The sequence below is a fragment of the Phyllostomus hastatus genome, unplaced genomic scaffold, assembly GCF_019186645.2.
Source record: "Phyllostomus hastatus isolate PE091 unplaced genomic scaffold, TTU_PhHast_1.1 phas_contig_34, whole genome shotgun sequence".
NCBI classification, from domain to species: Eukaryota; Metazoa; Chordata; class Mammalia; order Chiroptera; family Phyllostomidae; genus Phyllostomus; species Phyllostomus hastatus.
Window position 1 is genome coordinate 5006994 of NW_025333857.1, and position 12037 is coordinate 5019030.

Consider the following 12037-nt stretch of genomic DNA (forward strand, 5'->3'; position numbering starts at 1 on the left):
GTAAAACCATTAGGGTACAGATTTCAGATTATCTTCATTCGGAATGTGGAAATATCAGCAGAAGGACATAACTCTTTATACAAATGACACATGTAAAACATAATAGAGGTGACTTTTCAGCCATGATAGCTTTGGCACACCTCACATCCCTTTGATCAACCTCTCTTCCCTCACCGGAGAGCTACATTCCTGGGAATGTCTGTCGTGCACTTTTCCCACTCACCCTCGTGTCATTTAAAGGGGAACATTACAGTTTTGCTAAGAAATCTTTTCCTTCATTTGTAATGAATAGTGATTTTATCACTTTTGACCTTAAAATTGGCTTTTTGCCTTCAAATCTTTTAATTACCACTATTAACAAATTCACAGCAATTTCAGGTGGACCCCAGCTAGGGTCCTGCTAAACCCTTCCTATTCAAAGGGTGGTCTCTCCCTGAAGCACCTTATCACTTGGGCTCTTGTTAGAAATGCACCAGTCTACCTGCCTATCCAGGCTGGGGCCCTTAGGGTAGAACAGAATCATTAAAGAATATTTGCAGCACCACCTGCTTTGAACTGTCATCAGTTTGGTGGACTGCCCTAAAGATTTAGCTTATGACCTACTTGTATTTGAAGAATGAAGCTCCATCACATCACTGCCTTGTGAGGCAGTAGCAAGGAGTAATATTCTCCCTTGCAGAAGGCCTTCAAGATCCTCCTTCAAGCTTCTGGTGTTCTGTGAGCTGGGCCTGGGTACTTGACTTCTAAAATTAAATCCTGGTCTCTTTCCAAGTATTGCAGCCTGCAAAAAAGGCTGCAGTTCTTCATCCCAAAGAGGGATGAAAAGTATCTCATCCATAACTCTGCCATTTAACTGAGTAGTAGCTTTTCATTCTGACTTAGGCTCAGCTATTTGACTTGCTTTGGGTGATAGAATGAGGCAGAAGTGAGAGGGTATAATACTGAGACTAGGTTTCAAGAAGCCTCATGCGTTTCCACTTATTCTTGTGTACTTTTGCCATCTCCATGAGACAATACCTAGGTTAACCTGCTAAAGGCTAATATGCACAAGGAACACAGTCAGGCTAGCCCAGCCAAGGTCAGTCTAATGAGCTGACAGCCAGCCAACACCCACACATTTGAGAAAATCCAGTCAATGTCAGCAGAGCCACCTAATCAACTCAGCTACATGGGCTCGCAATAAATGCTTATATTTGCATGCCTCTGTTGTCTGTGGTTATGTGCCACACAGCATTCTTGCAACAGAAGGTAACTGACATGTCAATAACCAATTAGGTTGAATAATTGATAGATATTTCTCTTTTTAACTTTTTATTTCTACTACATTTTCCCACTGAAGACATTAGCTTCTGTTAAGAATACTCAGGGAAAGTTAAAAAAGTAAAGAATCAAATTTTAAAAATCAATGAGAAAGCTCAAAATAACCAACAGTTTGGCAATGCATAGTTGTCTTAATTACTGTGACCTTTATATTACATACCCGTAACATGTTCTTATTTCCATAAGGGCTATGGAAAGATCCTGTAGTAGAACATGTATTTCATTTCATCTTATGAACTAGGCACTATGTCTAGTGAGTGGGCTTGAATGTGAGGGAGTTGGACTGGATGGTCTCTTTCATCGTTAACTTGCAGTGTACTAGAGACATCTTTGCTTACAAAAGAGGCAGACAAGGTCTTTAAGCTACTCAGCCAGCTCATGCCCAGTCTCCATGAGCAGCTGTCAAAACAAAAGGTGTGTGTGTGTATCTCAGTGGACCTCACTTGCCCATCACTCAGGGGCACATTACCTTGTTGGCGCATCTTCATGGTACGTATCTTTACCGCCTCTCCTCGAACTCGCCCTTCACAGAAGTAAGCACCATTGATTTTACTAGCCTTTTCTCTCTTCCAAATGACTTTTTTAGCCCATTCTCTGGTCACATCTTGAGTAACTTCCAGTGGATCCTGGTGCTGGTTCATTAAGGCTTCAAAGTCTCTTCCTATGGTGAGGGGCTCCTGGGGGCGCCATCCAGTGGCAATGCAGGTGAGGGACGTTTCAGTGTCAGACACAAGGGGCAGGGAATTGATCAAGATCAGGTCCATGGCACTATCCACTGTTCCTAAAAAGAAAGAAGGATCATAATCTTTGAGGAGGGTCATTACCATGGCGCCCCACAAGATAAACTGGTGCTTACAAAGCCTTGTCTAAAAATAGCTATGTGAGCAGTCTTTTAAAAAGGCTGCTCTGACAGATGCCTATTTTCCATAGAACAAGATCAACAACTCTTTACCATGGCATCACCTCAACCCTATTAACCACTCCTGCACCACTATACACCCTAGCTACAATGAACTATCAGTTTTTTCCATTCTCCAAAACAAGCTGTGCACTACCTATTATAATGCCTAAGAAATTAGTGAGGCATTGAGTCAATGCTTGTTGAGATAAATTCACGATAATGTCATTGTTAATTTCAGTTAATTATTAATCAATTAATGATAGTGTGGTACTGCCAAATGATAAACTATTATAAAGAAATATATCAACAGTATACAAGTAGGTTGTTTACACTTGTGAATATGTGAAACACAGTTTATTCTTATATTATTATTTATTAATTATTGTATTATTTTCCATAAAAACTTTTGCGCACTGTTTGCCACTGTGTGAAGACTCTCATCATTATCAAAGAATTGCCCAATAACATATTAAATTCCACAAGAAAAGACAGTGACTGAGAGAAATCTACATTTCTCTCTGAACTTCATTTATGTCATTTTTAAAACAAGGTTATAAAGACCTACCTTGCAGAAGGATCCTTGGGAAGATTTAAATGAGATAAAACATATAACTTTCCAAGCACTGTGTCTGTTATACATGGGGTACGCAATGATCACTATTTCAGTTCCCTTTATTCCATTTCCTAAACACCCAGGCCCAAACCTCAACCCTTCCCAAATGTAAAAACAAAATCCTACCTGATCCTCAAAATTTACTCCACAAATGATGAAGCACATTTTAAAAAGGAAAATCATTTCATTTCTCTCTCTCTGTCTCTCTCTCCCTTTTGTTTTGATTTCTAAAGTGTCTAAGATGAACAAACAGAATCTGTGCCTATTCTCTCCTCTTGTTGAGTGTGGAAATGCCAGAAATGGTTGATTCCCAAGTCTACATAAAATGATTAGGAGGTCAAGCACACTGGGTGGCAAGGGCCAAATGGAGTCTCAGAGACCTTTGTGTAGTTGTAAAGTGATTCAAGTAAGCTATGTGCTATCTCACTAAATATCCATTGTGTTTTCTCAACAACCCTGTGAAGTATGCACCACTATCTTATTTGTAAATATAAAAAAGTGAAGGTTCAAAAGACTGAGTAGCTTATTCTATCTTCCCCAGCTGTTGAAGTAAGAGCTGAAATTCAAATTCTCATATATCTTTCAGTTCCTTGGATGTACCAGGCCCTTTCTCCCCTCAAAGTCTTTGCACATGGGGATCCTTGTGCCTGGAATGCATTCTGCACTCTCTGCTTGGCTGACTTCTGCTCATCCTTTGGGTCTCAGCTTAAATGCCTTTCTTATAGATGGCTTCTCTGTCTATCTTACCTATAACATATCCACATTCTCATCCCATTAACTTCTAATTTAGCTTCATTTATTTCATAAAGATTGCCATAATCTGTGATTATTATTTTATTTTCCCTTCCCCTAAATGGTAAGTTTCATGAGGAAGAGCATTGAAGCTGTTTTGTTCATATCGGTTTACATAAGAATATCCTGCTTAGTCTCCACATACAGAGAACTTCATATTAAGTATTTCTTGGGTGGATGGACAGATTTTATTATAGATCTGATTCAAGTCCATCTATTCACTTAGCTCTCACTTCTAGAATAATGAAGTTAAAAATGAAAGTACTCTCCTGAATCTAAATTGACTTTCTTGCCCATATTTAAAAGACTGTTTTGACAATAAGTTTATAGGGAAAAATCAAATGTTACAGCCTTTATAAAATGTGATAGAAAGATGATCAATGGTTGCTGAGCACTTGGGGCTGACTGGTATTCATTTTCTAGACCTTTTTGAAGTGCTTACCTAGGCCAAAGCACTGTACCTGCCAGGAAATCCTCCTCCAACTTGTTATTAATGGCAATTGCCAATGTTTGATGTATGCAGTGAGGTTTGAGGATGATCCTACTAGGAGTTACATTTTTATCTAACTAATTAGGAAGAATTTCTAAAAGTTAAATCTCAATGTAAGTGGGAGTTAGAGTTTCATCTTTTGCAATAACTCAAAACATGGGATTGAGGGAGAAAAATCTAGACTATAATGGGTTTCCAAGGCTAATATGAAGCACCTGTCTTTTCAGCCTCAGCGATAACTTTAGGATCCTGAGAAAGGAGAGAGGTTACAATAAGAAAAATGTTGTTAGATAGTGAGCTAGGACACCTAGCAGAATTGCAGCATCCCAAAATAACACAAGAACATAGCTCCCCTTCCACATGCACATCCAGCTCTGCCTCCGAGTGAACACCACCTCATGTCCTACACTCACTCATTCCAGGCATGCTCCCAGACCGAGGCATCAAGTCATCGAGAGGAAGGAAACACTGTAATTCTTTCATCTCTGGGTCCATCCAGCCCCATTTCTAGGGCCAGTTGAGTGACTTGCCAAAACCAAGGGATCTGGTCTGAACTCACTGAACTGCACTGGCACTGGCCATGTTTTATTTAATGACTTTAGGAAATAATAAAAAAAGCAGTTGATTTAAAAGGACAACCACACTTCATCTGTAAATTGTTTCTAGGTATTGATTTGGTTTCTTTTTCCTTTTGTTTCCCTCAGCTCTCTCCTTTTACTTTCAGAGGTAGAAAGGGAAACTGTGTATCCAAGAGTCTGGATTTGACAACATGCTTATTCAGCATGCCAATTATAGGAAGCCCTCTTCCACCAAGTCTTCTGTCCTTTGTAATGCCATTTATAATAAAATACCAGAAGGATTTTGTATGTGAGCTTTGGATATAAGAAGAAATCCTTACCAGGTTCCTGGGACAGAAAAATCCTCAACTTAGTTTTCCTAAAACAAGAGTCCATATTTATACTTGTTTGTGAATGCCTAAAAATCCTCAACTCAGTTTTCCTAAAACAAGAGTCCATATTTATACTTGTTTGTGAATGCCTAAAAAATTTCTGGAAGGTGATACATGAAACCAGGAACAAGGTGATCCATTAAGGGAGAGTTGGGTAGTTGGGGGATAGTGATGGAAGTCTCTCTCTCTCTCTCTCTCTCTCTCTCTCTCTCTCTCTCTCTCTCTCTATATATATATATATATATATATATATATATATATATATATATATATATATAATCATTTTTGAACCATTTTAATATTATCTACACATAAAAATTAAATTTAAAATTATAAATGTTATTGTGCTTCCCTTAAAAAGGTACATTTGGAAAGGAATCAAGAGCCATAGAAATGTGTGTGTCTTTCATTGTTTATCCCTATATCCTCTTCAAAGCTCCTTGGATTACATCCAAATAATGCATTTTCTCTTTCTCTCTACATTGGACTAATGATAGGAAATGTGATGTCATTCCACAATGTTGAAAAAAAATTTTAAACATGGGTTAAAATGAAATTTAAGAAAAGGGAAATGAGGGTGGCCAAATTTAGCCTTTTAAAGAAAATAGAGGAATAGAGGCGCTATTGCAATGGGTATATCTGTAACCTGTGGATTCTTAAAAGAGTTCTATGCAATTGCAGGGCTGGAATCTTCTATTAGAGACATTTTCCTACCAACAATTGCCAAAAGTTAGATCCCATCTGGGCTCACACAAATATCAGTCCCTGTGCCTATCACCTTTTCCCACAGGACAGCATTATCCTTTCCAGTCACGGTGAGTTGTTTCATGACAGCCACAGTCTGATGGACTCTGATCAAATTCATTAATTAGTTCAATTTACACTTCTATCATCAAGGCTAAGAGTTCGCTATAAGTAAAAGTAAGATACATATTGAATTTCATACATTGTATATGTTTTGGAGTTTGACAGTATTTTTTCCTAAACAAAGATCTTGCAAACACTTTTCAATATTTGCATAAAATGTGTCTTGTTCACAAGGAAATACTTGCCATACTAACATGGTGTCTGCCAAGTTAACAAATGATTGCTCATACAGTTGGAGCACACCAGTATCCTAAAATGCTGTTTTGTTAATTGTACTTTTTGTGATCAGCATCTAGTCTTTACAGTAACATTTTCTCACTAAATCACGTTATGGCACACTCAAAATGTTTTTTAAGTCTTATATTTGCATTTAGATTTTCTTGTATCCAATATTGCTTTGAATAATGACCTGTTAACTAAGACATGGAAATAGTTTTCTTTCAAAATAGTGATATAAATAATTGTGGACCCAAATCACCACCCATATAATAGAACTAATTGAATTAGAAATTAAAGACAGAGTTGTGTTTTCCAAACTGTGTTTCAAGGAGTTATTTCTCATTTTCTAAAATTTTTTTGAGAATGGTGGAGGTGAAATCAAGAGTAGATTTCAGACACACCCACACACACATACACACTCTCATTGTGATACTCAACTTTCGTCTGTTTTGTTTCGTTTTGTTTTGTTTTGTTTTTTTACATCAGGCTTGACATTGTATTCATTTGGGAAAAAAATAATTTTGCTTAAATAACATATAAAACCTCAAAAGTCATCATTTTAACTATTTTTTACAGATAAAAACATGAAAGGTCAAATATAAATATCGATGAAAATACATTTCAAATAGCAAAACATGCTTATTCCAATCAGCCTCCTGTCCTCCTCTTCCCACATCCAAGTTCAGCACTGCTACAGATAGTCAAGCTGATGAACCAGCTTCCTGCTCTTCAAAGTGCTGGCAGGCTAAGAGGGAAAAGCAAGTTAAATTATTGCAGAGTGAGGCTCTTTCTTTGTGCTTATCACCCAAGAATTGTAGTGCTTCATGGAGTTTCACTACTATATATTTAGAATAAGGTCCCAGGAGTTCAGAACTGTCTGTATGGTTTCTTGAAAGTCTGGTATTGACTATGTTGAAAAATTTTCCAAGGATGTTCTTGGTCATCCCACCTTTATAACAGCAGTAGATATCTTTAAGTTTTAAATATTTAAAATGGCACTGCCCAGTGAGCACTACCTTGGCCAAAAACAATTTGAAATTAAGTGTTTAGCAATAGACTGAAAAGGTCTTAGCCAAAAGCATTTCTGGAATTAAAGCCCTAAGTAATGAGCCAAAGAAGCAAAGACAACCCCGAAACTTTCCAGGACATTTGTGGAATTATTTAGATTTTTGTTTGTTTATGCTGTCCAAAAAGAAAAATGGTCTTTAGTTAAAAATCTTTCATTAAGTCTTTTATATGTCCAGTTATTCATTTACTAACCAACTATATTGAGTTCCTCCAAGTGCCAAGCACTACACTTGGCCCCGGAGACACAACAATGAGTAAAGCAGATATGATGTAAACCCTCATGTACTTTACAGGAAAATGTGAAAAACATACATAAAACTAAGAACATAAATAAATATAACACTGGAACCATAATAGGTACTATGAGAGAGAGAGTTTCAAGATACAGTGGAATACCACAATGATTAACTCAATCAGACTTGGTTGAAGTGGGCGAAGGGTTTGTGGATCAAGGAAGTCTCCATGAGGAAGTGGCATCTGGCCAAGAGAGTTGGAGTTACCCAGGCAAAGAGAAAGGGATATGAGAAGATAGTCAGAAAAGTCTTCCCCAAAAAGTACTACTGAGCAGGGTTTTGAAAATGCTTTAAACTCATATCTAGGATTTTATTTTTTAATTCTATCCTAAACTTGATATTATTTTCTTTTCATTGGACCCTAAGAACTACTGGAGCCATTTCTAAATGTCAACTCTATGTTAAAAATATTTTAGCATCTTCTCTGCCTTCTTGTCTCCCCTGAAGAAATCCATTGAGTTCCCATGCATGCTTCCAACACTTGAATGTTTTTATTGTTGTCATACTCCATGATCCTTTTCTATATGTAGTAAGTCTCTGTGAAATAACTTCATCCTCCAGTTTTCTTCCAGGAAGATATTGGGTAATTAACAAGAAGATACCAAAATTCCCAAGACTGGAAATAACTGAAGGGAGTTGCTAACTTTTGAATGTATAGTTGGAAATGTGGAGTTAGACAAGGACATCCATGATATGACTAGACTGTGTCTTGCTAACAACAGACTGTTTTAACCCAGGAGTTGTGCCAAGCAAACAGTTTGCCCAAAGAATATGACCATTTCCCATTGCTGCCTTCCAGCCAAATATGATTGCCTGTCTGCTGGAGGAAATGGCATCCTCTACCCACCTTCAAACACCAGAAAATTTCCATCCAAGATAAATAACACATGTTCTATTTAGAATTGGTTTCGGTCAGTGGCAGGAGCCTTTTTATCTCAAGGAAATAAACAGAAAGTTGACATAGTGGGACTTCACTAAATATAAAAAAGACATGTATGTTTAAATGCATACCTCATTCTGTAAAATGGGACTGGAGGGAGCATTGTACCATCAAATCAAGGATTGTTTAACCTGGAAGGGTTTTGAGAGATTGCCTAATACAAGCCTCACCCTTTATAAAAGGCAAATGAGGCCATAGAAAATGGCCATGAGGCCAATGGTCACACAAAGACTAGTGGCTAGCTAGCTTTTGAGTAGTAGCAAAGCTAGCTTTCTCTCCAGGGCCCTTCCCATCACTCCACAGAAGCAGTATAAACGGACTAATATTAAATGTGTTGCAAATTTGGAATGTTTACAAATCTGGCAAGGTGGTTCCTGAAGAATCCTTGAGCTTGATAGCAACTGGGCAAGGGAGGAAAGACATTGAGGATAGACAAGCAAAAAGCTGAAAGAGGAACAAGACAGAAAGATTGGGAGACCTGGAACTGAAGTTTTTCCAGCTCACAAATTCCCTGAAACATTACAATGCTGCCTCTTAGTTGTTCTTGCACATTTCACCTGAGAGAGAGATACTCTCTAACTGGACCATGTTCATCCAGGGCCAGAAAATGTACCAGATGTGAGAGGAATCTGCTTTGGAGCCAGGCCTCCTTCTCTTTCTGGGCTCTTCTCCTGATTCAACCGGCTGCCAAGTTCTCTTCTGCCTTTGTTCTGCCCAAAGATGTACACACCCACTCCCACAACCAAATATCTATGTACTCCAAGACAAAATTAAACAAATTCTTTCACTCCAGTGCCCTGATATTCAGCTCCCAATAGAAAAGGCAACTTGATAGATTTGCTTGGAGAAAAAACAAAAATAGCTTAAAGTGACAACCCACAGAGAACATCAGGAGAAATGAATCTATAATGGATGAAGTACAGGATCATGAGTTGCTAAGAGGAGAGTGACAAGGGAAAAGGGCCAGCCTTCCTATCAGGTCTCAGATTATACCACATAAGGAAAAAAGCTAACATTGTACAAGCTATAACAAGCTAACGTGTTATATACTGCAAATGGATACTATGCTAGGTGCTTTACAAACATTTTCCGTTTGGATACACACAATGATATTAAAGGAAGGTATTTTATATTCCATATTATGGGTTAAAAAATCCCTGAAACCCAGGGATGTTCAGTAGTATGCTCAAGGTCACACAATAGAAAGATGGAATTTGAACCCATGTTTCACTGAATAAGTTCCATTATTACCCTCTATGCTTCACTCTAAGCACCACCAGAGAAGTCAGTTTTGCCTTTTGCCCATCATTGTACCTAACAATTAGGCCAGTGCCTGACACATCATAGATTTTCAATAAATACTGGTGAATGAATAAACATAAATGAATGAGTGAGTAATTAAGATTGGCCTTCAGTGAATTAATTTATTTAATAACTGTTTACTTAGTAGATACCTTGAACTGGGCTATATGCTGCATTCTTTGGTGAAAACATAATGAAATATGGTTCCTGCCTTGAAGAACCTTATAGTCTGGTCACCTAAAGGCATGACTATACTAAATGCCCTAAAGGAAAACACTAACAGATTTCATTATAAAAAGTGCCCAAAGAGGAAAACTTCCAGCCAAGCTGGAGGCATAGGTAGATATGCTTCACCTCCTCACATTACCATAAGAAGGATCACAACTAATCCCAAAACAAAAAGCAATCAGAACTGCTAGAAAAACTAACTGTATGAAAGTCCAACAACTAAGGATGTAAAGAAGAAATATTCACCCAGATGGGTAGGAGAGGTAGGGACAGGAACCCAGGATAGAGAGGACATGGTATGGTGGCAGTGAGGTGGCAGCAGTGGCGGCTGGTGGAGCAGGTGGTGCCATATTCACATGTGGAGGATGAAAACTGGGAGGAACACCTGGGGAGTGAGTGATTCCAGTGCCAGGCCAGACCACACAGCCCAGGGTTCCAGTGCAAGGAAAATAAAGCCTCATAACCTCTGGCTGTAAAAACCATTGGGAGCTAGGACATCAGAACAAACTGCCAGTCTCTCAGGAGAGTCCATACAAAGGGCCCCTAGAGTCCTAGAACATAGGCAAACCCACCCACTCTGGGAACCACCACCAGGGCAACAGCTAGAAGGGTTACAATTTACATACAGAAAGTGGGTGAAGTGACTGTAAACAGGGCGAGAGCTGAGCAAGTGGAACTATTCCCTCTTTGGCACTTCCCCCATATACAGCACTACAAACCAGTGAAGCAAGTTGCCCAGCCCTGGTGAATAGCTAAGGCTCTGCCCCTTTCAATGTAACAAGTGGGCCAAGACAGGGAGTGAAAACCACTCTACCTAATACACAGAAACAAACACAGGAAGCCTGCCAAACTGAAGAGATAAAGATATATGGCCCAAATGGAAAACAGGTCGAAACTCCAGAAAAAGAACTAAGTGAAAGGGACATAGCCAACCTATCAGATACAGAGTTCAAAACACTGGTGACAAGGAAGCTCAGAGAACTCAGTGAGTACAGCAAACGCATAAGGAAAGAAATGAAGACTACACTAAAGAAAAATCAGTTCTGGCTGTGGTGGAGGCATAGGTAGATACACTTTGCTTCTTTGAACAACCAAAAGAAGGACAACATCAAATTTAAAAACAAAAAAATAACCAGAACTGCCAGAAAATGGAACTATATGGAAGTCTGACCACCAGGGAGTTAAAGAAGAAATATTTATCCAGATCAGCAGGAGGGATGGAGACACAGAGTCACAGTGGACTCTACTCACTGCAAGGAGGTGGCTGCAGGACTGGGGTGGGAAAGGCAAGGGCTGAAGGAGCAGGCATACCACATTTGCATGCAGATGAACCAGGATGAACACTGGGATATGAGACAAACTAATCCAGGGTTCCAACACAGGGGAATAAAGCCTCAATATCTCTAAATGAAAAAACCTGTGGGGGGTGAGGCAGCAGGAAAAACTCCCAATCTCACAAGAGAGTTTGTTGTAGAGACCCACAGGGTCCTAGAAAGTATACAAAACCACCCACTCAGGAATCAGCACCACAAGGGCCCAATTTGCTTGGGGGAAGCAGGGGAAGTAACTGAAATCCAGCAGAGAGTGGAGGAAGTGCCATTGTTCCCTCTCAGACCCCTCCCCAACATACAGTGCCACAACCCAGCAATATGGGTTGCCCCACCTTGGCAAACACCTAAGGCTCTGCCACTTACTACGTAACAGGCGCATCAAGACAAAAAAATATGGCCCAAATGAAAGAACAGATCAAAGTTCCAGAAAAAATACAACTAAGCAATGAAGAGATAGCCAACCTATCAGATACAGAGTTCAACACACTGGTAATTAGGATGCTCACAGAAATGTTTGAGTATGGTCAAAAAATAAAGGAAAGAGTGAGGCTATGAAAAATGAAATAAAGGAAAATGTACAGGGAACCAACAGTGATAGGAAGAAAACCAGGACTCAAATCAACAGTTTGCAACAGAAGGAAAAAATAAACATTCAACCAGAACAGAATTAAGAAACTTGAATTCAGAAAAATGAGGAGAGGCATAGGAATCTCTGGGACTACTT

At 39.0% G+C, this 12037-nt stretch overlaps 1 protein-coding gene across 3 annotated transcripts in view; it reads right to left on the reverse strand.

Annotated features, from left to right (window-relative positions):
• TEK (TEK receptor tyrosine kinase) overlaps positions 1 to 12037 on the reverse strand; it is a 105747-nt gene that overhangs the window by 61740 nt on the left and 31970 nt on the right. For all 3 annotated transcript variants that reach the window (XM_045840675.1, XM_045840674.1, XM_045840673.1), the window contains exon 2: positions 1790 to 2101. In XM_045840675.1, coding sequence (XP_045696631.1) covers positions 1790 to 2101 — 312 coding nt within the window. The remainder of the gene's footprint in view (positions 1 to 1789; positions 2102 to 12037) is intronic.